The sequence below is a fragment of the Mustela nivalis genome (assembly GCF_964662115.1).
Source record: "Mustela nivalis genome assembly, chromosome: 13".
Lineage (NCBI taxonomy): Eukaryota > Metazoa > Chordata > Mammalia > Carnivora > Mustelidae > Mustela > Mustela nivalis.
Window position 1 is genome coordinate 80,182,646 of NC_139032.1, and position 23,904 is coordinate 80,206,549.

The 23,904-nt window shown below is 50.7% G+C and overlaps 1 protein-coding gene across 4 annotated transcripts in view; it reads left to right on the forward strand.

Annotated features, from left to right (window-relative positions):
- The first annotated feature begins 5,279 nt into the window (after positions 1-5,279).
- GSN (gelsolin) overlaps positions 5,280-23,904 on the forward strand; it is a 54,830-nt gene continuing 36,205 nt past the window's right edge. For 2 of the 4 annotated variants that reach the window (XM_082695317.1, XM_082695319.1), the window contains exons 1-2: positions 5,297-5,391; positions 16,410-16,498. Coding sequence is in view for 1 of the 4 variants with exons in the window: in XM_082695316.1 (XP_082551442.1) it covers positions 20,669-20,710 (42 nt within the window). In the remaining 3 variants the exon portion in view is untranslated. Of the gene's footprint in view, positions 5,392-16,409; positions 16,499-20,573; positions 20,711-23,904 lie in introns of those variants that run through there. The other 2 variants (XM_082695320.1, XM_082695316.1) reach the window with 2 other exon arrangements.

A 23,904-nucleotide genomic window follows, 5' to 3' on the forward strand; every position in this document is an offset into this window, starting at 1 on the left:
TCTTGAGCTGGCCCCAACAGTGTCCGTCTCCTGCACGAGAGCCTCGGACAGCTTCCCAGTACCCCATCCCTTCTGCCTGGCACGCTCTCAGTCCCACACGGGAGATTGGCTTTGGAGTGAAATCTCAGTTCTCATCCCACCTCTGCCGTTTCCCAGCTGTGCAACGTAAACAAGTGACTTCACCTCTCTGAGCCTCCATCTCTCCCTCTCAGAACTGGGAATGAGAATAGTTTCAATCTGAGGAATTTGCGGTTAGTGTCCAGGGAGGGAATGCCTGGGGCAGGCTCCTGTGAGTGCTGCTGGCCTCTTGCTGCCTGGTTCCATCTTCTCAAACTCAGAGCAAGTACCCTGTGTTCCAGACATGCTAGCGCATGCTCACTCATCCTAAGCATCTCTGTGCCTTTCCTATGGGGTTCCTGTAATGATACCAGTTACTGTTTACAGAGCCCTTTTTATGTAGCAAATGGTGGACATGGATTATTTCATTTTTCTACAACTCCTGGATGTGGACTCAGTTATCAGATGAAGAAGCTGAAGCCCTGGGAGGTGTCCTACAAGGCCTGGCCCATCTCCTTATTTGCAGTCTTCTTGGACCCTGTCTGCAACCCCCAGCCTCCTTCCAACCCTACCTGAGCTTCCTTTATCATAGTTCCTATAACACCCTATTGTAATTGTCTGTTTCCTTGGCCACAGGCCCTGTAAGGGTTGAGTCTATGGCTGATTCATCTCTATGCCCTTAGCCCTAAATGCAGGGCTTGGCACATAACTCGTACTCAAAAAAGCAGTAAGTAAATAATAAGTAAGGAAAAAACACAGAACATGAACTTCTTCTGTGGGTACATGAAAGAATACAAAAATAGCACTGCCTCAAAGATTTTTTTTTTTTTGGTATGGGTGTGTGTATGTGTGTACGGGGTTTTATGAATTACTTCTTATTTCTGAAGCACAGCAGTTTATAATCCTTCTTCTAGATCTACATTTCTTAAACAACTCCAGATACCGTCCATAGAAATAGCGCGTTGTCATAAAGCATTATATGAAGTGTTGTAGGGAGGGGCCCAACATCAGGCCCGCATCTGATCAAGATGAAATTAAATAATTCCTGATCCTGAATGGGAAGCCTGGAGGAAGCCTCACCTTCCTCTTGACCTTCTTCTATTTGGCTATAGAAAGAACCTGGGGTTTGGAGACACACCTGGACTTGGGTTCCAGACCTACTCACCCAACTGAAGAAACATAAGCAAGTTGCTTATCTTTTCTGAGCCTGTTTAATGTATTTGAAAAATTGAAGATTATACCTAACTTGGAGGTAGCTATAGGCTTAATTGACATAATAAATTGGCATAATGTGACCAGTAAGCACCCCAAACCTGGTAGTTATAGTTTTAATTTTATTATGACACCGTCACCGGGCCAGCTGTGTGCAGCTGCGGACAGGTTGCGTTTAACAACCAGTTGTTAAAATTCCTGGAGACTTAACAGCTAGCTAGGGGAGCTGATTGAAGCTAGCTCTAGCACATTACTGGAGGGACCCAGGCTTCTTCCCTTCTTCCAGGCTTGTCTTCCTCCGTCCTCCATACCTTTGCTTATTCTGTGCCCAGAGCAGAAGATTCCATCCCATTCCTTACCTCCTGTCTTAACTCTTCCCAGCCTTTCAAGCCCAGCTGAGTCCTCTGTCTAGTGATCCTATCTTCTCTGCCTGGCTCTCCCTCCCCCTTTCTCTCCATCTGCAGGTTACAGTGGGAGCAGCCAGGTTTGTGCAATATGAGCCTTTCTCTCTGGCTGGAGTCACTGGATAAAGGGTAGGCATGTGACCCAAGTTAGCCTGTGGGCCACAGACAAAGATTCCAGCTCCCTGCTGGTAAAAGCCATTTTGTGGAAAGCAGAGATGCTTGTCCGATTGGAAGCCGAACAATGAAGCAGATGAGCAGACGGGCGATGGAGTCGAAGCACTTTCCAGGTACTCTGTGTGCTCAGGCCAACATCCGGGCTGACCCCGAGGCCCAGCTACATCGTGCCCTAAGGTCTCTTTGAGATACTGCAAGATCCCCAAGAGCACTCTTCAGTCATTCGCTTGCACAAAGTCCTGATCTTGTGCTCTGCTTCTAGGAACCTGCTAGAAAGCATTCAGTGCTCAATAAATGCTTGTCCTAATAACTTACTTTTCTGAGGCTAGCATCAGGAGAGGTCTGCAAAAGAACCCTAGTGGATCCCAAAATCTTCCCTGGACAATCCAACCTTCTCCTCTCTGAGTTTCTCCACACTGATTTACTCACATCCATCCTGCCTTTTCGTGTGGGCCTCACTGGCTTTCTCTGTGGAAGGTGGTCACCTCAAAATGGCGGTCTTAGCCTTCAGAGATGGCTAGCCCTCACAGGCCCAGCTAATTGACCATAATCACCCTATCCCAAACTTTATTTCCAAATTCTGATAGTCCTGCTTGCTTCTGGTGTCTACTAATACGATCAGCTGTGTTTGGTGTGGGGTGGATAGTCTATAAACAGAGATGCCAAGTGAGGGCCACTCCTGTGGATGGGGAGAGGCATCCAAGGGGGATCAACAACCCCAAATTATCCACTGTACAGCCCAGGTGGTGGCCTTTGTTTCCCCCATCCCCACTCCTGGAGGACGGGGGAGGCAGTCTTCTGGCAAAAGGGTACATCAACATTCTTCCATGAGAGGAGATCATATTATCCAAAACAAGAAGGTCTTCACTCTGAAGGTGAGGATCTAGAGCAAAAAAGGCCTCACTAATGCCCACAGCCAGTGGAGACAGGAGTACAAATAGGAGTCTAGAAAGAAATGAGGATAAGATACCAAGGCAGAGGGGCACCTGGGTGGCTCAGTCGCTTAAGCGTGTGCCTTTTGCTCAGATCATGATTCTGGAGTCCCAGGATTGAGTCCTGCAGCAGGCTCCCCACTCAGTGGGGAGTCTGCTTCTCCCTCTGACGCTACCCCCTCTCCTGCTGTCTCTCTCTCACACTCTCTTTCTCAAATAAATAATTTTTTTTTTTTTAAAGAAAGAAGATACCAAGGCAGAGGAGACTTCTTAGCATCCTTTGCAACTTGGCCTTGACTAAAAGGTCAGGCCAAGATCTATCCTGACCAGCTGTGAATGTCTGCCAGGCAAAGCACTAGGCATCTGCGTGGCTCTCCAGTTGAAGTATTACTTGTCATCATTGGCATCATGCTCATAGTATCTCTTTATTTCTGGGGGCAGCTTGTGCTCACGTGCTTCTCCAGTACCAAGTAGAGCAATTAAGAGGATTATATGTGCTCTGTTAACCTGTGCTCCGTTGGCCTCAGTTTCCCCATTTCTTTAGTGGGGGCTTGGACCAGATGTTCTCTATAATACCCTTCATCTCAATCTGATATTCTCCAGTTCAGTGGAGACACAGATTCAGAGGTTTACCCTTCTTGGCCAGAAAGAAGCTGCTGGCGTTGAAAATGATACACTAGGCAAATCTGGGGCATGTGTGCGCCAGGTTTTATAATCAAAGAGCTCAGAGCCGAATCGTGTGTTTTTGCCTTTCTCCTCAGGACCATAGGCAGCCTCTGGAAAAATCAGAGAATGTCAGAGGGAGAGTGTAGCCTTTCTTTGGGGTGAGCGCCCTGCTTCAGTTCTTCGGGAAAGTAGGACTGAGTAGAGTTTCCCAAGCCAGGAAAGGTGTCAGCAAATGACATCGGACATATTCAAAGGAGAAAGACCAAGGACTCAGGTGTGTTTGTTGTTACTTGTGTGAACTTGGGAGAGCTACTTAACCATCTCTCTTAACCAAAGGTGCCTTGGCCCCCTCATCTGAAAACTGGACCTGGTAACATCTACCTGGGGGTTGGGGTATGGGTGGGGAGGTGAGGATAAATGTTGGTAGCCCATGAGCATGTCCAGACAGACACCCAGACACCCAGAGGTGTCCAGAGAATGGTTCCTGTAATTACTTGGGTTTTAGAAAGGGAGGCGGGAGTGAGTGGAAGAGCTGAGCTGGGATTCCCCTGGCTGTGTGGCTTCCCTGGCTGCTACTCAATGGAAAAACCAAAAGAAAAAAAGAAGGAAAGACCAGGAAGTGAGTATGGTGCTCTGGGTCCTCTGCTCCTTGAATGCTACCTTTTCCTGCTCCAATCCCCAGAACCTGGCAATTACTGACTTCATACATTTTACCTTGTGTGAGAAGGAGGTATTCCCAGCTGAACATGGGGCTGCTGTTAGCACCAGGCTGGGAACAGACATCATGGTCATCTGGTCCAGTTTCCTGCTCTGGGAGTCCTCCCCACCTGGAGCCACAGAGCCACTGAGAGAGGCCTGGGAAAACCCATCCTTGCAGCAGGACTACTGGAGGCCGTCCTGTGCCTGCCATCACACGTGGCTGTTTCTCCAACACATGTGAGATGCTGTTGAGATGGAGAGAATACCGCATTTGTTTAAAAGTGACTTGGCACTCATCTTCTGGACAATGTGGATTTCTTCCATCACCTAAAATAATATCTGGCATCACACTGGCTAAGAACTTCCATTTATGGAGAATCCACAGAACCGGCCACTGTGCTGAGAGTCCTTGTGTCTTCCCAACAGCCCCATGAAGAGGCAATTATTATATCCACTTAACAAATGAGGAAATGACACTTTGCCAATATTAAGTCACTTGCCCCAAGTTACAGGACTGATTAAGTGTCAAGACTTCCCACCAAGGCCATTTGACTCCAAAGCCCCTTTAGTTTCTGTTTTAGGGACAGGGATGCGCCTGGCATTTCTTGTTCTTTCATTCTGAATGAAGTTGGGAAACTTTCTCTTTCATTTGGTCCAGTGGGTCTAGCTGCCCCCTGCACACCTCCCCTGCTTTTGCGGGTAGCCCCTTTCGCGCTCCCCTGAGGGGGGCTTTGCCTCCTGAAGTCGTAACTCACTGAAGCTGAAATCTGCCTCGGTGGATCCCAGCTGAGCGTGGCACGCTGCCCACCCCAACTGAGCTCTTTGGCCCCAGCTCAGCCCAGCCAGCCCGGGAGCTCCCGGGGTCTCTCCCCCACTCCACCCCCCCCCCCACCCTCCTGCAGATCTTCTCTCCTTGCTCGAGACTCAGTTTATTCCTAGAAGGGCCGGGTGCTTTCTTTGCGGGGAGGTAGCCAGGCGTCTGGTAAAGAGACACAGGGTGCCCTCGACGAATGCCAGCCCGGAGCCCGAGTCGTCGTCCTCCCAGCAGCCTGCGGGCAGGGGCCGCTGCTCCTCCCCACCCCCACCCCGCCCCCCTTGGCCCGGCCGCCCCGCCCCGCCCCGAGGGCGGCTCCCGCCCGCGCCCTGCCCACCGCGTCGGAGCGACCGCAGAGCCCCCGCCCCGCGGTCCGGAACCAGCTGAGCGCAGCTGGACCCAGCAGCCGCCGTCGCCAGCGCCTCAGCAGCAGGTAGGGGACGGGGGCGGCCGCAGCCCCGGACATCTTGGGGATCCCGGGCATCTGGGTCCTTCTTCTCCCTGCCCCGCGGTGCGAGCCAGCCCGCGTCTGGAGCTCGTCCCTGCAGCTGGGCATCGCTGGAGAGGGGCTTCCTCCCTCACCTTGCTAGTCTTCTGGGGGACCAAGAAGGGTTGGATTGGGGGTCTAGGGCAGGGGAAGAAGGGGGTCGGGCCTCCACCTACAGGCCCCGCTATGTTGCTAGCACCTGAGCTAACCTTGACCCCGCCCCCGCCGGAGAGGGAACTGGTCACCCCCACGCTCGGTGTACCCCACCCGGGCTTGCAGGTAGCTGCGTGTCCGCGGGTTGGGCGGTGGCTCCGTCGGGGAGTCTGCTCAGCAGATCCTTGACTCCAAGGTAATAATGCCTTTGCCTGCTCTGCCGGGCGATGAGGAGCCCTCCACCTCCTTCCTCTTTTGGGGCCCAGAACTGTTAGAAACTTCTTCCTTGTACTCCTCTGAAATCTGCTTGCATTTGTTCCGTGAAGGTGCCTTCTCCTCCTCGGCCCTGCAGAGTACGTGCCTTTCTCTGACTCATACGGAAACTTCTCTCCGAGTTGACGACAGTGATTGGATTCTCCCTTTCTCCCTGGGCGCCTGTCTCTTCTGGGGACTAATCACTCCCCCTCCCCCCCGAATCTGGTCACAGCAGTGTCCCCCTGGTCCAGTGCAGGCCGGCTGCTCTGGGCGGTGGCCAGGGGCAAGCCCAAGTTTTTGGAAGATGGGGGAGCCTTCGGGAGGACAGGGGACATTGGCTTCTATTGTAGCCCTTCATCTGCCCAGACATACACTCACCCTTTATCCCGCCCTTAAGCAGAGCAGAGAGGGTATCTTTAAAACACCCAGAACTCTGAAGAGCCAAAGGCATTTAGGGCTGTCCTGGGGGTAACTCGGGCTTCGTGGAAGTCTTGGCCTCAGGGGAGGAGCCTCTGCTTTACCTCCGCTCCTAGACACTTTCCGAGGACTTAATCCTGTATGGCCTGTTCTCCCAGGACCACATTTCTTACCCAGGCACTGGGACCGCTGGCTGCACCGCATTTTACAGTGACCATTCTGCAGCTCGGAGAGCGGCAGGGCCTGGAGAGCTTGTGATGGGCTCAGTCACACAATGACGAAGGGACAGGGCTGGGACCCAGTTCCAGTTTGCCTTTGGCAGAGTCCTTCTAGCTGGTGGGGCTTTTTGTTCTTTCTTGAGTGTTCCATTCATTAAGACATCCGCGCCCCTCCCCTCCCACACATTTGGGGGGTGCTGGTTGGTGTTTCTTGGGGATGTGAAGGGGAAGGGGCTTAGAGCAGAGGAGGAAGGATTGGATGGGAGGTCAGGCAGCATCCAGCTCCTTTGAAATTCCATTTTCCTTTCCGAGGCCTTGCTATTTATAAATGCCAGGGAAATTGTAAACAGCCGGGGAGCTTGGGTTGGCACCCGGGGGGAGTTACACAGCAGCAAACAAGGTTTCCGTGTGAATCAGGAAAGGAAACTTTACTCCAGAAATTTCCATAATTTTTTTTATTTTTTTAATTTTTATTACAGGCTAACATGAACATAGGAAAGCAGGCAGCTGGGGGTGGGTGGGGAGGCTGTAGGGTTTGCTTCTCAGGGCATTTCCTTCCTTCCCTCCTTCCTTGGTTCAACACTTGCCTGGGCCTCTGTTCTGTGCCTTGCTCTGTGAGGGCCCAAAAGCCTGAAGGAGGACAAAGCCCTCTATCCTCAAGATACTTCCCATCCATAGTGATCGACACAATCATTCAATACAGAGTTATTTCAACCCATAAAGGGGTGACTATGTCTGGGCCACCCCAACCACAGAAATAAGAAGGAAGTTCTCAGAAGGTAAGGGGGTTGAGGGAAAAGACATTCTGAGAAACAGGAACAGTTTATGCAAAGGTACTGTGGTTTCTTGAGCAGTCCATGGCTAGAATGGCCATGAGGGAAGGGTGCAGCTGTAAAAATTGAGACTGTAAATAAAGATTGTAAACCAAGGGTTTGGACTTTATCCTGAAGGCAATGAGAAGCAGAGAAAGGTTTTGAGCGGAACAAGGATAAAAACTCTCACTAATCTGGTGGCTGATATAGGGAATGCATCGGAGCGGGCAAGCTGGAGGCAGGGGCATCCGGAGGAGGGTGTTGCATGATCCAAGTGAAAGAGAGTGCAGGTCTGAACCAGAGCAGTGGCCACCCGCGTGGATCAGAGTTGCAGATTCTGGAAGCCCAGCCAAAGGTCTCAGAACCTGCCATAAATTTCGCTGAAAAGCAAACAATGGGCTCATAGCTGCTGGATAAGGCTGCTAAATTATTTTGAGTTTTTGCAGTGTTGTTGTTTTTTCTTTTTTCTTATTTTTGAAGTGGGAAAAAATATTGTTAAAGTTCAAACACAAAGAAGAGTGTTGTGTAAACGTCATGCCTCCAGACCTCCTTCTTTCTCCAGAGGTAGCCATTGTTCGTAGCCGCGTGTGCACTTCAGCAATCAGGGATGAGCGAGAGCTGTTGATTGGATGTGTTGTGCTTCTTAGCCATCCAGTGCCATCGGTCACTTTCCTGCTACTGCTGTGGGTGGTTTGGGTCTTTCTTGAGAAGTGGCCAGGCAGGGGCTCCTGGGTGGCTCAGTCAGTTAAACGTCCAACTCTTGATCTCAGCCTAGGTTTTGATTTCAGCTCGGGTCCTGATCTCAGGGTTATGAGTTCAAGACCCATGTTGGACTCTTTAAAAAAATAATAATAATAATAAGTTGCCAGGTAGGTTATTGCAATGATCTCTCTACATGATCTTTAGTCTTTTGCTGAGGCTTTGGTCTCTGGTTTTCTTCAAGCAAACTTTACAGTCTGTGTTTACAGCCTCTGAGTGTGTGTATTTACTTAGGAGAAACCACAGGCCTTAGAGGAATTAGAAGCACTGATTTGGGAGTGATTTGGCAGCCTTAGTTCTTCTAAGTGACCTTTGGCAAGTCCTGGCTTTCTGGGCCTCTGTTTCCTCATCTGTAAAATGGGGGTGATGTTGGCTGGCATGATTATAACAAAAAGCTACCTTTTAGTATTCCAATCATGGGGACATTGATTATTCCTTGATTATTGATTATTCCTTGATTCCTTGATTCCTCACAAGTGTTCTTCTGAGATAGGCATTACTATTTCCCCTTTTGCAGATGAGGGATCTGAGTCAAAATAACGTGCCTCCGGTTTTGTCATTATAAGATGATGGCTCCCGCTTTCTGGAGTTTTGATTACAGAGCCTGGCTCTTCATCCCTGAATTTTACCCTGAAGTTTCCTTGTAGTCCTGGCATACAGAGACTGCTGGGGTGTTCATGGTGGCTGTGTGCATAGCCTGCGGAGCTCAGCCCTGCATCAGAGAGGTCTGAAGGGCCTCCCAGCAAGACTATTGGGAAACTCATCCTTTTCTCTACTATCAACAGGACACCAGAGAATAGGTCCTTCTGTCTCCCCTCTGTTTCAAGGCTGAGAAAACACAAGATCCCTCGCCCTAGGTCACTCCGTGAGTTGGGGTCCCAGCCAGGACCATCTCCCTTGCCCTTTGGCAGAAACAAGGAAAAGCAGGTCCCAGGAGGTATGCATTTTTCAGGAGGGGAAAGGGAGAGAGCAGTTTTTAGGCAGTGCGGGTATGTTAAATACAACTCTCTCCTCCCTTTCAACTGAGTGAGCGTGTGTCATATTTCAGCCTGATGTGGTTTGTGAGTTTGTAGACCACAGGCATGCTGGGTTCCTGCTGTCCTCCCTGCCCCCCTCCCACCCCACACTCCCCTACCATATGCTTGCTCTCCCCTGCCCTGCCCCGGGACCACATCAGCAATTTGAGGGCAGAAAAGAGAAAATCAGTAGGCGGGGTGGGCAAGGCTAGGGAGCAGAAGGCCTGGACTTAGGACCTGGTTTTGCCACTGACAAAGTACTGGGTGACTTGTCCTAATGCATGTCTTTCTCTGGGCCCCAGGGTCCACCCTGCACTAGAGGGTGGGCAGGATAATATCAGGCTTTGCTGGCTCTGATGGTCTCTGAGTCAGAGGGCTTTGTGCTCAACACATGAATGTGGACCTCAAAGTGAGCCCATAGCAGTAGTTAGGTTTAACCTCCACCAGCACCAGCTGGAGACGCAGCTATTGTTCATGACTTTGGTCTCTGTGGCCTCAATTGTTAGCTCCACAGTGCAGAAAAGGAAGTTGAAGCCTGAGAGTCATTTATGGGTCTTATTCCCCGCTTACAAGCAGTAAGAATCATGGCCACTGCAGGAAGCAAGCTTGATGTGTGCATTCACCGTCTTGTTTAGTCTTTTCCCAGCCCTGTGAGGGAAGAGATACTGACTCCATTTCACAGACAAGGAAACTGAGGCTCAGCCTAGAGAGACTTAGTGATTTACCTTCTTTTCTTTGACCTCACAATAGCCCTGAGGTTGTCGTGATGGGTTCTAAGTTGTCGATGAGGAAGGTCAAGTTGAGGTGGGAGCTCCCAGGGGCCTCGAGGCCATTTAGGTTCCTTCCTGGCTCCCTATCCTAGGCCCTAATGGGGCCTTGCTTGTTCTGCCTCAGAAGGAACCTCTTGTTCCTCTTGCATTCACTGCTTAGACTAAGGGATAATAGGATCCCTGAAACCTGCTCTTTCCCAGGGGGGTCCAGAAAAGGTTTCAGTCATAGGGTCTCAGGGAACTCAGTGAAGGAGCCACACCAATGGGAGTGGATTCATTTGTCTTGCTACACTGATTAAACAAATAGCATTATTATGTTCCAGCCTCAAGGAGGATATCATCTGGGTCTGGCTTATTTGCCAAGCAAAGGCTAGACGGTATATGTGAGCCTTCAGGGTGAGGCCTGGCCCTTAATCTCCTTTCTGTAAGTGAGATGGTGAGCCTGGGCCCTCACACAGTACATACTAGTTGATTTTGGGGGAGTGGCTAAGTGGGATGGGTGACATACTCATGAGAAATGGGGTGCTTTTTTCTCCTTTCCTCCAAGGGCTTTCCCCGTCCCCCTTCCTTTTCTAATTATAACGAATGCTTAAGATAAGGAAATTTAGCAAATAAAAAAATAAGAGCTGTCCATAATTCTGCCAATGTGAGATAATCCCTGCTAACATTTGGAGGCATTTCCTTCCTGACATTTGCAGCACATTTTTTTTTTTTTAACCCCTATATAATTGTGGTCATATCACTTTTATAACTTTTCTATTCTGACTTTTTTTCCAGCATGAGAACATAAATATTTTCTCATGTTATTAAGGACTGTACATTTAACTTTTAGAAGATTTTGAGAAGTATTCTCTACCTAAGTAGATAAATACGTGTCTATTTCTATTTAAAATCTTTCATTCTTATAGTCTAGGGGATTAAAGAAATGAAATAATGCATTTTAGTTGTGAAAAAAAAAAGAAATTTTATTTTTTATTATTAAAATGATATGTGCCAACCTGCTTTTTCATCCCTCTGTTGTATCTAAGTGGGAATATACCATGGTTCACTTTCCTCTGTTAGCAGGCATTTAGGCAGCTTATAAACAATGCTATGATGTACATCCTCATGTATAAATTAGTCTTCTTTCATTATTTCCTAAAAGAGAGTCCAAGAAATGGAGTTACTGGGTCAAAATGATGCATTTTACAGCTTTTGCAGCATTTTGTCAAATTGCAGCCTAGAAGGCCACAGCAACTTACTCCCACCAGCCTTTCATGAGGGCAGCAGCTTTCTTGATGCAGCACCAAAGGCTGATTATCAAAGTTCTAGCTGTTTTACTAGAAGGCATAGGGACCATTTCCCCAGAACATTGTACTTCAGTCTTTTATTTAGGAAATACATCTGCACAGTACGACGTTGGTAAGGATAACAATTAGAGTTCCAGACTGAGGAAGCAGAGAGAAGCCTGTTCTCATTTCCAGTTTCTGCCTGGGACTTGCTATGTGACCTTGAACTTGAGTCAGGTCACTGCTCTACCTCCAAGCTTAGGATGGTCGGGCTTGACTTGGTGTTATCAGCCCCGAGACCTCGGTTGGGACTGTGGTGACCATCAGCAGAAGGCTCTGCTCCTCACTGCCTTTTTGCCTGGAAATGGTTTCTAGATTACAGGTAGACCTTGGGAATTCCCCAGCCCCACCCTTTACTTCATGTTCAGGAATACTCAGGCCCGGAGACAACAGTGGCTGTAAAACACATAGTGAGTCCCCTGGTTGCTAGTCCACCACTGGTGAGATTTCAAAAGTTCTCATCTAAACCCAAATGAGAGTTCATTTATTAAACCCAAGGCCTGGGAAGATGAAGCAACTTGATCGTGGTCAGACCTCTTGTTTTCCTTGGCAGCATGGTTTGGGAAAGCCATTTCCCCCTCTGACTTGCCCCTCTCCCCAACTGCCACTGTGAAATGGGGGCGTGGCTCCTTCTTTGGTTCTCCTCCTCCTACTTTTCTGCCAGCCAAAGGTTTAATTTAAAGATCCAGTTGCAGGCTATGGTCCAAAACGGGGTGCTTTTTGAGTCCCTAGCGCAGATGATAGATCAGAGACTTAACACTATGACATAAAGAAAGATGTCTTTAAACCCTTTCTTGCAGTTGGACATGCAAGATATTCTGGCAGATCTCAAACTTACCGTGAACACAGATCACCAGGGCATTTTGTGGAAGTTCAGGTTCTGGTTAACTAGGTCTGGAATGGGGCCTGAGGCTCTGCATTTCTGATGAGGTCCCAGGTAAAGCAGAAGTTGCTGGGTCAGGTACCATACTTTGCACAGTAAGATTCTAAATCCCTTGTGAAGGGGGCGCCTGGGTGGCTCAGTGGGTTAAGCCTCTGCCTTCAGCTCAGCTCATGATCTCAGGGTCTTGGGATGGAGCCTCTCATCGGGCTCTCTGCTCGGCAGGGAGCCTGTTTCTCCCCTCCGTCTCTGCCTGCCTCTGATCTTTGTCAAATAAATAGATAAAATCTTAAAAAAAAAAAAAAATTAAAAATAAATAAATAAATAAATCCCTTGTGAAGGGCCCAGACCAGAGCCTAGATCTTTTAATGTCTCATGGCAGAGGTTCTTTCCACCCATCGAATTTGCCTCTCGCTTTTGTTCTCTGTGCAGAGTCAAACTGTTTAGTCCACAGCTGAGTTTCTAGAATCTGAACAGCCCTTGAAATATTTTGCTGCCTAATTGCAGAGCGAGGTAGAGCCCTTCTTGAGGAGAGAGCAACTCAGCAGGAAGCCATCTGAAGCAGGAGAAACACTTGCATTCATCTTAACTATTTCCATCAGAAGTTTTTATACTTAAGATTATAGACATTCTTTACTCGAGTCTGTAGGCTGCAAACTACAGCTCTGGGGAGGCTATATTGTATCACAGCCTGTGATTGCATGCCTCTGAGCTAAGAGTCATTTTTACATTGTTTTACAATGTTGTAAAAAAAACACACACACACGCACACACACACAAGAAACCCCAACAAGAAAACTCCCCAAAACCCCAAACCTAAAACCAAACAAGGAAGACTATGCAACAGACACGGTATGGGGCCTGCAAAACCTAACATATTTACTAACTGGTCCTTTACAGTAAAAGTTTGCTAGCCCTGATCTAGAGTAACCAAAGCTTTGTGTGCTTCTTTATGCAAGAGATCTAGCCTTAATGCCTAAAATTTAGCGAGACCAAGAAGTCGGGAAGGCAGCCTGCCTTGGTGGGAACTGGGCAGACATCTTAGCTGTGTGACTCTGAGCACATTACTTCACCTCTCTGAGCTTGTATCCTCCCTTCACAAAATAGGAACCATGCTATCTGCCTGGCAGAGTATCATGAGTATGAGACAGGCTGTCTGTAAAGAGTTCAATCCTGGTAGGTGATCAGAAAAGCAGTGTTGTCGTTGGGGTGGCCATTTGAACCCTTCTGGGATTGCTAGGCTGATACCGTGTTTCTCCCACCAAATCTGAAAGTCCTGCCATGATGCAGGGAGCAGTCTTTTAGGAGAGAAACACTTCTGGCTTCAGCCTCCCCCCGCCCCACCCCTACCCCTACCCCCAGGGCAGAAAGCTCCTCTTCAGCCACCTAGACATACGGGGTTCCTGGTGACTTGCACAATACCACCAACAGGGAGTGCTGTATCCAAAGGCCAGCCTCTACCCTGGTGGACAGCGCTAACAGACTGTGCCTTCTCCCCTTCTCTAAGATATAATTCAGTAAACAGGCGCCCCGAGGGCCCCAGACTAGGATGGTGAGTGCTGGAAGGAAACATCTCTCTTGAAGGCTCCCTCTGGAGCATGTGGGCGGTGGACTAGAGTCAGTGGTTTGTGGACCTTGTTTTTAAGTTGCTGCAGCCTTAAGGTCCAGAATAGAAAACAGACCAACTTGGAGTTAGCTGGAGTTAATGCAGAACGCAGCTGAATTTGCATCTCCGGGCCTCCTCCCTTCCAGAGCTGGGGGAAGAGTGTAATGCTCTTTTTGCCCATAGGTGGCAGCACCTGCACTTTTAGCTGTCTGAATGTGCACACGTGCATGAGTATATGTTTACTCACGTATGCACATGTGTATATGCATGTGCGCATGCATGTGATTTACTAGTTTCTTCCTTTGATGACTCTTGAGCTGTGGTGGCCCCAGCCCTAAGCTAGGTGCTGGGATCCATGGGGGCAGATCTTAGTCTAATGGGGGAAGCTAACCGGGAATCGAACTGTAATCCAGTGTGAGAGGGAAGACTAGAGGCCTGTGGGAGCTCAGAGGAGCTCACCCTATGTGGGAGGGGAGGCTAGAGCAAGCTTCCTGGAGGAAACTGGGCTTGATCATGAGTGGAAGGAGAAATGAAGAATAGGGTTGGAAGAGAGTTCTAGAACAGACAAGACTCTGTGTGTAGATTACATGCAGACTCAGGGGGCAGAGTGCAGCTTTGTCAGGCTGGGGCTTGGAGGGGTGTGGGCGGAAGACAAGAACTGAAGAGGCTGAAGCTCATGGGACCGGCAGCGGCAGATTGTGAAGGACATTGACAAGTTCCCTGAGGACGTTGGACTTTATCTTTGGGGCTCTGCCATGGGAATCATGGTAGTCTGAGCAGAGGAGTGATGTGGTCGGGGCTCGCACCGTAGGGGAGAGAGGGGGTGGGGGAGACCAATTAGGAACCAAGCCCAGATGATGGGTGGTGGTACCTGGACCTGGATGTTGGCAGTGGGGTGGGGACAAGAGGATGCACTTGAGTAGAACCAGCAGGGCCAGAGGAGGTGGTGTTAAAGGCATGAGTGACAGTAGGGGAGGTGGAGGAAGGTGGTGCCCTGGTGTCTGATCTGGCCGGGGCTGTGTTTGGTGGTTGATCCTGCTGTTGCTGAGATGGGGAACACGAGGGGAGGAGCACATTACATTCGGGAAGAAATGTAGCACCCCCAGTGAGGATGAGGGTGTGGTTTGGAGGTGTGTACAGTAGAAGCAGGCTGGATTTCAATGGCTTGTCCTCACACAGTTAACAGAAACTGAGAGGTCATTAGTCACTTGCAGGAACACAATACAACCCAACTCTGCTTTGATCTACCCCGTGGAACCAGGAAATTCCAGGCAGAACTCTCGGAGGAAGGCCCACGGAGGTGGCGTGGACACCAGCCTCTTTTTCAGATCCCCTGCTTTGCTGTGTATGCCACTCACAATGCAGAAATGCACTGGGAATGCCTGGGCCGTTGGCTGTCAGCTGAGAACAGGGCTCATTGGTGTCTTAATCCCCGCAGCCTATAGGGCCACACTGCATTTGGGATCTTGGACTCTCTTCTTGGCTTAGAGAAGCTGGTCTGGGCAGAGAATTTTCCAGTGTAGGTAGGAGCCAGCTTGCTTAGCTGACCCTTGAATGTGGATGACTGGGGCTCTGGGGAGTGAGGAAGGGTGAACATCCAGTTTCTCCCTGAAAGGCAGGGGGCCAAAGGTCTGGGATGAACAATCCACTGTGGGGCCACTGTGGCTGGTCCTTCGTTCACTCATCTAGCATATAAATCCACTGGTCCTGCTGTTTGCCACCTCATGTGCCAGGACCGGATTTCAGAGGCAGAGCAGACTGGCAGAGCTCACAGCCTGATGAGAGAAAGACCTGCTGCCAGATAATAATAATAGGGTCTTACCAATGCTCAGGCATGTAAACAGCTTGGGTCCCCAAATTGCCCAAGTACAGAATGAGAAAAATACCATTTCTAGAAAAAAGGTTTAGGGGTTTAATTAACAATAGAGTAAACATATATGCTATTCAAAATCCCTGACATATCTTATCTCATTTAATCCTTATAATAACCTATGGAATAGGTTCTGACATAATCCTTCTTGTACAGAGAAGGAATCGGAGACTCAGGGTGAAGTAACCTGATCAAGTTATGCACTTAGTTAAATGAGGGGTCATTTTGTCTAACTTCAGAATCCAGAATCATACCTCTAAAGTGGACCATAAGCTAAATTCAGATGTTCGCTGGGGTTGCCTTACATACAAATGGGATTTTTGGTTGGATTAATAAAGGCATGATGTCTAGAATGATGGAGGTGAGCGTTTGCTTGCCCTGTCCCCGATAGAGTTCGCCTGAAAGTCAAATTTTGGGTCTTGTGCTGTCAGTAGGGACAAGATTCATTTGGAGCTGATCAGGGAAGGGGTTGAGGGAACCAGATACCTGGTCTCAGGAAAAGTTGGAAGGAAGAGGGTGCACAACTTGTAGAAGACTTGAGGGGCCCAAGATCACTGTCTTTCTCTCTAAGGAGCCATTAGAAACAGGATGACAGACCTATTCTGGGGGATCTGAGCAGATAGAGCTAGAACCAGTGGGTGTAAGGCATAGGGAGAGAGATTTTAGCCCATCCTAAGGCCAGTTCTTTCAATCAGCTAAACTCTTCAACAGAAGGTTTTACAGCCTGGGCAAGAAGTGAGTGCCCTGTTGCTTGGAGTGTGCAAGTAGAGGCCATGTGACTGTGGTGATGGCTGCTGGGGACGAGTGGAAGTATCACCTGGGGATTTGACCAAATGACCTTGAGCACCTGATGTTGAGATTTTTGGCCCTTTATTTACAGGTGGTGCAGATAACCGCCTTTCCTGTGCCTCTGCCGTGGTCCCAGCACCTCCGCACGGAGCAGCCCTCTTCCCCTCACAGCCCTGCAAGGTAGGTGGAGCAGAGCAGATACCTCTGAGTCCTCCTAAACCCAGCTCTGGCTTCCCAGAGGAGTCTGGAGGAGACAGTGGAAGCAGCTGCTTGTCACCACCGTGGATTCAGAGGGCGTCCCTGAGGCTTCTGTAGTAAAGCCCAGAGTCCGTTAATGCTCATTGCCTCATTTGTTCCTCACCCTCCCTTGCGAGGGAGACCGGGAGAGGGTGATCCTGTGGGGAAGAGGCAAGGGTGGGCTGGGTGCCAGAGCGCCTGGGCCCCTCTCCTCACTGTGCTGTGCTCTCACTGTGTGGCTGCAGGGAAGTTGCTTTCCCTCTTAAGGACTTTGTTAGCTCTTCTGTAAGAGGGTGGATTCCTTGGAGGTCCAGGAATTCTCCCCAGAGGCTTTGGAGAGATGAGAAAAAGCTGGGCTGTGGCTGCCAAGTCTCCAGGCTTGTTGACCATTGGAGGAGTAGCCGAGCTGTGTGAGTCACAGGGCAGGTGGATGAGTCATACCCACCTGGGACAGCTGGCAGGTTGGGGCCCCCCTGACTATCAGACTCACAGGTGACCCGCTGTAGGAGGCTGACACACAGGGGGCGGGCGGGCGGCGTTCTGGGCTGGAAGCAGGGGACCCACTTCATGGCCCGGCTTAGGCCTCAGTTTCTTCGCCTATAAAATGGGTATATTGGTCTTCCATCCACCCACCTAACAAGGTTGTCGTGAGGACTGTATGAGCTCACAGATGCTCAAGAGCTTTGTGAGCTGTGAAGTGGGAAGGATTACTACCAGGGGAAAACCCAGCCTCCAACGCCCGGAGCAGAAGTGAATTTCTATCAGCAACTGTATGGAGAACCTGGAAAACACCCCTCCAGCCCATGACATCACCCTTGGGGGCCAAAAGGAGAAGGGGCTGAATGACTCCAGGGTTTACTCATCTGCTTTGGCCCAGCTGGCTTTGGGTGGTGACCCTCCTCGGAGCTGTTCCTCTTTCCCAGAGCTTAGAAGCAGGAGCCTTTTGATGGTCTCGGGAGAGGTTTGTCTACAAACCCAGGGATTCCTAGAAGGCTGGCTAGTTGTAGAGATGTGCTTGGCCCACTCCAGCTGTGCCCTAAGGGTAATGCTGCCCAGAAAGAAGGGATCTGGGGCCAATCTTGGTTCTAATGCTCCTGCTTTTGGGGCCAGAGCCCTGACAGTTCAGCCAGAGCTGAATTGCCTCAAAGTGATCTGTCACCAAAGAGTGTTACACTCTGCCGATGCTTTTGGCAGCAAGGACACAGGGACCTGTCTTCTGTCTTCCCCACTTCTGCAGACCCTGCTGGGGCCAGGCTGGCTCGGGCCCAGCTGAGTACCTGTTAATGAGAGCTTTGCTACCCCACCCCCTTCAACTGCTGTTCCCCGGCAGTGCATCCCATCTCGTGCCCACCTCTGCTGAACTGGGGTTCAACGGGGGGGCCCCAGGGACCTCCGACGTGTCAAAACCCGATGGCACGCCCTCAGGTCTCCTTGTACTACCTGCTGGAGCATGAATACCTTCTCCTTCCAAAAGTGCTCGCTCCTTGTTGCTCTGGGAGGCTGCCCCCCCAGCTGATCTCCCACTGCTCTGATTTTCTTAGGGCCCTGTCTTCCTGCCTCCGACATTCACCAGGATTCTCACCACCTTCTGGTCTTGCATTACTCCTATAGGTTCATTTGCTCCTTTGCTCATCCACTCAGTCGTGTGTGCGTCGCCAGATACCTGGGCCTGGAACCAGTGTTGGAGCATCAGCAAAGAGCAGGATTTTCCCAACCCTCATGGGCGTGCAGTGTTGCGACTTACAGCAGTCAGTCGTGACACACATAAAAGATCCACCCGTTCCTCGGCTGAGCAGGAGATGACTAGGGTTCTGAGAGCACGTGGAGTTGGGTGGGCGTGGTGGCATCTGGACCCGACACAGGACTGAGGCCTCCCTGAGAAAATCCAGGCCTGGAGAGGGGACGGCAGGTGGCTGTATGAGCAGGGAAGGGAGTCAATAGGCAGAGGGAACAGCACGGACACGTGGTTGTGAGGTGGGACGTTGCGTGTGGTCGTGGAGGAACAGGAACAGAGGAGCGTGACCGCGGGAGGAACTGGAAGAGAGGAGTGTGACCATGACTGTGGAAGGCCCTAGAGATGGAGCAGTACCACAGGCACGCAGACCCTTAGGGGCCTTAGTCCGAGTTTCGATTTTATCCTAAACCACTGGGGCACTGCTGGATGTTTGAAAGCAGGAGAGAGACCTGCGCAGATAGCATTATTAGGGGGAGCCCTTGAAAGAGCTGGCGTAGATCCCACTCTGTGATCTGCCTTGAGGGTGTAATTTTTGGCTCTTCCACAGCGTGGTGTCCTAACACTGCCTCAGTAGAGGCCTCCTGGCTTGGTATTGGTCAGTCCTGGGAAATGTGCACTTTCCAGCATTCTCTCTGCTCTTTGTGTCTTTTCATTTACCTCGCAAACCTTTGCTGAACTCCTGCACTTCAGAGGGGAGGTGGGTTAGATCCCATCTCATTTGTGGGGGCTGAGGCCCAGAGTGCTCTGGGATGAGGACAGGGTCTCCAGGAGCCAGGGAAGGCTTTTCCTACTCTACGCCAAGCACTGGGCTGAGGGGGCACTGGGACATTCCAGCCAAGGGAGTCACATGTGCAAAGGCCACCCAGAGCCACTGTGCTTAGAGACTGGTGAGCAGTGTGGCTAAAGCAGGAGTGTGGGGCTGAGATGCTGGGTCTCAGTCCTCTAGGTGCCAGGGAGCCATGGACGGGCTTTGAGCTGAGGACTGATTTGCACAGTGGGAGGTGAGAACAGGTGGGAGGTGGAGAGGAGGGCACAGGGCAGGGTCAACATTGTAAACTGGTTGGAGAGAACGAGTGTCACTGGGTGAAACCTGGCCACTCCCACTCACCCACCCACCTGTGCACACACAGTAAAATACTCTTATCCCCTTTCTGTCCCCTGCCCTTGTTGGGTTATGTCCCCATTGGTCGGCACTTCTGAGCCCCCTGCAGTTACATCTTGGACATTAGAGGCAACAGGTCTGAGCCTGAAACGTCACTCTGGGTCTGACTTGCTATTCTCATCCCTTAATCCCTTAGCCTCTGTTTACTCAGCTGTGAAAATGGGGGTGATACAGGGCTGCTGCGGATAGCTGATGGGGAAATAAAGTCGTAAGCACAAGCCTGTTGTAGACTGATAGCTCAGTTATGTTTATTTCCCTGTTGGTTGGTAACAGCCCCATCCGTGTTGTAACCTGCCCCCTGGGGAGTCCTCTATGGCCGCAAATCTGTAATGATCCCACTAGCACCTTTAATCTTATGGCTGAGGAATCTGGGGCCCAGAGAGAGACAGTGACTCATCTAAGGTCACCTAGCCCTTCAGTAGCAGGGCTCAGACCTGTTCATTTCTCCCTCTTGCAATTCTCACTTTTTAAATGCTGATAATTTAAAAAAAAAAAAATCCCTAAGTCGATGGAGGAAGAGGTAATAATGGAATGGGCATTTTGGGGCTAGGAGCTCTCTCAGACACTTCCAGGGAGTATCCTGGCTAGACAGGCCCAGAGAAAATCATCCAAACACCTAGTTACATTTGGGGAAACTGAGGCCTAGAGAGAGTAGTCGCTTGCTCAGGGTCCCCAGAGAGTAGGAAGCAGAGAGAGCTTACATGGGCCATCTCCAAACATCAGCAGTAGTTGGGTGGGCTTTTCTCCCCAGCCCACTGCCTCATGTTTGAGAAAGTGAATTAGATCATGAAACAATAGTTTCCTGAGGACGTTTTTTTTTTTTTTTTTTAAAAGATTTTATTTATTTATTTGTCAGAGAGAGAGTGAATGAGAGCAAGCACAGGCAGACAGAGTGGAAGGAAGAGTCAGAGGGAGAAGCAGGCTCCCTGCAGAGCAAGGAGCCCGATGTGGGACTCGATCCCAGGACGCTGGGATCATGACCTGAGCCGAAGGCAGCCGCTTAACCAACTGAGCCACCCAGGCGTCCCAACGTTTTGGTTTTTAATGGGTCAGTGTGTCAAGGACCATTTCCGGAACCGTGTGTGCCCATGTGAGGGCTGCGGAGCTGAGCCTGGCATAGCTATTTTGGACTAAGCCACAGGGTCCTATTTATAGGCCTGTGTGATTAGGTTGGCGTGGGAAGGAGAGGCTCGTCTGCTCTCTGCCCAGCCCAGCTATGGCCAAGGAAGAGGCCCTGGGGGGCGATTCTGACCTGTGGGTGAGTAGCAGGGGATCTGAGGTGGTCCCTGAAGCCTGCTCCAAGAAGGGGATCCAGGGGAAGTCCCAACTCCCGACCCGTAGAACTTCCACCAGCCAGGCCGGCTACAGAGCAGACATCAGCTGGGATCCTGTTCTCCCTACCGCCTGGGACCGGCCCGGACTCAGGGCAGTCAGACCCCTTCCCCAGCCACACCTCTCCAGTGTCCTCATTGCTCTACGTGGGTCACGCCTTGGAGCCTCTGCCTTTGCTATTCCCTCCTCCTGACTTGCCGGTTCCCAGTTCCCCAGAGAAAAACCTCCCTTTGTTCTTGTACTTGTCCTGCTGTAAGGCTCTTTGGGTCCAGGATGCTGCCTGCCCTGCGCTCCTGCTGCCCAGAGCCACTGGATGATTTCTCGAGTTCACGTGCGCTCCCTGCAGGGCTGGGAGCAAAGGCACGAGGAGGCAGGTATTTGTGGTGGGGAAGCCACGGTGGCCATCCGCCTTGTGTTTGATTAGCTATGACCTTCGTGCTGATGTAGCAGTAGGTGTGTTTTCAAGGTGTGTGGACATGAGAGGCAGACCTCCGACTTACACAGGCCTAGATGGAGACACCTCTCTGCACTTCCTAACTGTGCGACCTTGGATAAACCCCTCTGCACCTTAGTTTCCCTGCCTGTGAAACGGAATGATGCTAGCCGTGGGTTTGGGGAAAGTGTTATCAACAAGAGAAAGCTTATAAATACTTACCGTGTTGCGTGTCCACAATAAGCCTCTATGTGCAGTAGTAGGTGTTACTTACGGGTGGGGAAGCGGAGGCTCAGGGCAGGGAAGCGCCGTCTTAGGGCCCCATGCAAGTCAGTGGTCAATAGGAGAGACCAGGTCGTGGGGTCCTGGCCTCCACCTCCAGCTTATGTCCTTCTCCCCGCCCTCTCTTAGCCTCCTGGGCCTATTTTGTTCTCCCGATCAGGGGAGGCTTTGTTTGGGGATTGTTTTTCCTGAGAAATTTACTCTGTGGTGCCACAGTCTGACTCAGAGCCCTGAGTCACCAGGAGGCAGAGGGCCAGGGAAGAGGAGGGAAATGAGAGAAAGGACAAGAAAGGGCCCCCCAGCTCCAGCCCCAGCTTGCCCACTGCTTGATCCACTAGGTCTGATCAGTCCCCAGTCCTGCCTGGCCTCTGTTTCCCCAAGTGTGAAAGGAGATGCTGGGCTATGATGAGGGCTCCCATTCCAGGCTGAGCCTCAGAATCCCAGGTCCCCGGGCCCCACCCTAACCTATCGATTCAGAGGCTGGGCGTGGAGCCTGGGAATCCACGTTTCCTGGAGCTCCCCAGGTGACTGTGCTGCACACCTGGGCTGCAGAGGTGTTTGGGAACCTTGCAGTGCAAGGCTCTGCCTGGCTGGGCCTCGGAGCGGTTGCTAAGCCTTTGCTTGACCACCCTCCTAATTCAAGGAGAGTCCCTTTTCTTGCTGCATGCTTGGACAGAATGGTGCACGGGAAGTACATGGGCTTAAAAAAAAAACAACAAAAAACACAGCTTTTTGGAAGTCCAATGTACATCAGTTGTCAAAGTAAATTTACACGTAATTTGCATACACATAATTTACCCGTTTTAGTTAATTCAATGACTTTTAGTGAATTTTACAGAGTTAAGCCACCATTATCACTATCCAGTTTGAGGATATTTTCATCGCCCCAAATCTTGCTGAATGATGCCTCTGCCTGCTTGCTGGCAGTCTACACACACACACACACACAGACCACACTCTGGGGTCCATCACTAATCTACTTTCTGTCCCTTTGGGTGCTTGGACCTGTGTGTGCCCCTCCCAGCTTCACTCCTTCTGGCTGTGTGACCTCAGGCAGATTATTGCCCCTCTCTGAGCCTTGGATTTCTCCTCCATAGGAGAGGGGGAAATCATAGCCTTCTTGTACCTTATTGTTTGAATTTCCCTAATGTGGTAGAAGGTCTGATGCCTTGTATGAGCCAGGGATGTGGGAGCCCGGCGGGGAGCATACAGGAGGTAGTACAGAGGCCTGGGTGTTCTTGTAACAGTGTTAGCAAACACTGTGTTGACTCTGTGCACTGCACTGGGCTAAGCTGTTTAAATGCATGATCTCCTTCAATTCCCACAACAACTCTTATCATTTCCATTTCACAGCCAAAGATACTGAGGCACCGAGAGCAGAGGCGACTGTTCTCAGGTCGCTCGGGTAATGGATAGAAGGGCTGGGAATCGGACTGAAATCACAGCACGGAGTGAGGGAGGCTGTTCGTGGGCCTGGCTCAAAGTTTGGGGCACACACTTTCATGGGACAGAACCTCGTTTTTCAAAGATTTTTTTTATTTATTTATTAATTTGACAGAGAGAAATCACAAGTAGACAGAGAGGCAGCCAGAGAGAGAGAGAGAGGGAAGCAGGCTCCCTGCTGAGCAGAGAGCCCGATGCGGGACTCGATCCCAGGACCCTGAGATCATGACCTGAGCCGAAGGCAGCGGCTTAACCCACTGAGCCACCCAGGCGCCCGAACCTCGTTTTTCAAAAGATGGTACATACAACAGAGGATCGAACACAGAAGTTCATGGAGCACGACGTACGGTCGAAGTGACCTGGGCCCCAGTCCACACCCCACGCATCGGGGTACACATGCAGGACAAGGCATGAGGAACACAGGGCTGCTGTGGGGCATGGAGAACGTGGTGTGTATGATGCTGGGACATGGTAGCCAGGGTAGAGGGCTTGAGATACAGCAACGGGACAGGCTCCCGGGTCGCAGAAGGACCCTTTCCATGTCTGCCTGGGGCTTCAGCACAAAGCAGCAGGAGCCAATTTGCTCCTCACAAAGGCCTGTCTGTTTTTTTTTTTTGCCTCCTCCTCCCTGTCTCTTTCACTGCCAAAGAGTGGGAGTGTCCCGGACAAGTGGGGCTCAGGGTGCCCTCTACCACCCTACGAGCTCAGACAGGGGTCAAGGCTTGGGGCCAAGACAGACCATGACTCAGAAAGAGCCTGCCAGACCCCTAGATCCCTTCTCTGGGAGGTAAGCTGTGAGGGCCAGCATTGGCTGGGCCAGAGCCGGGTAATTTTCCTCTAAGCCTTCCTCTCCCCTGCTCCCCTCCCGGGCTGCCTGCCGGTGCTGGCTGCAGGCACGTCTGCATTCCGGGGGCTTAGGGGAGAGAGCACACACAGCTGCTGGGGCTGAGAAGCAGATAGCC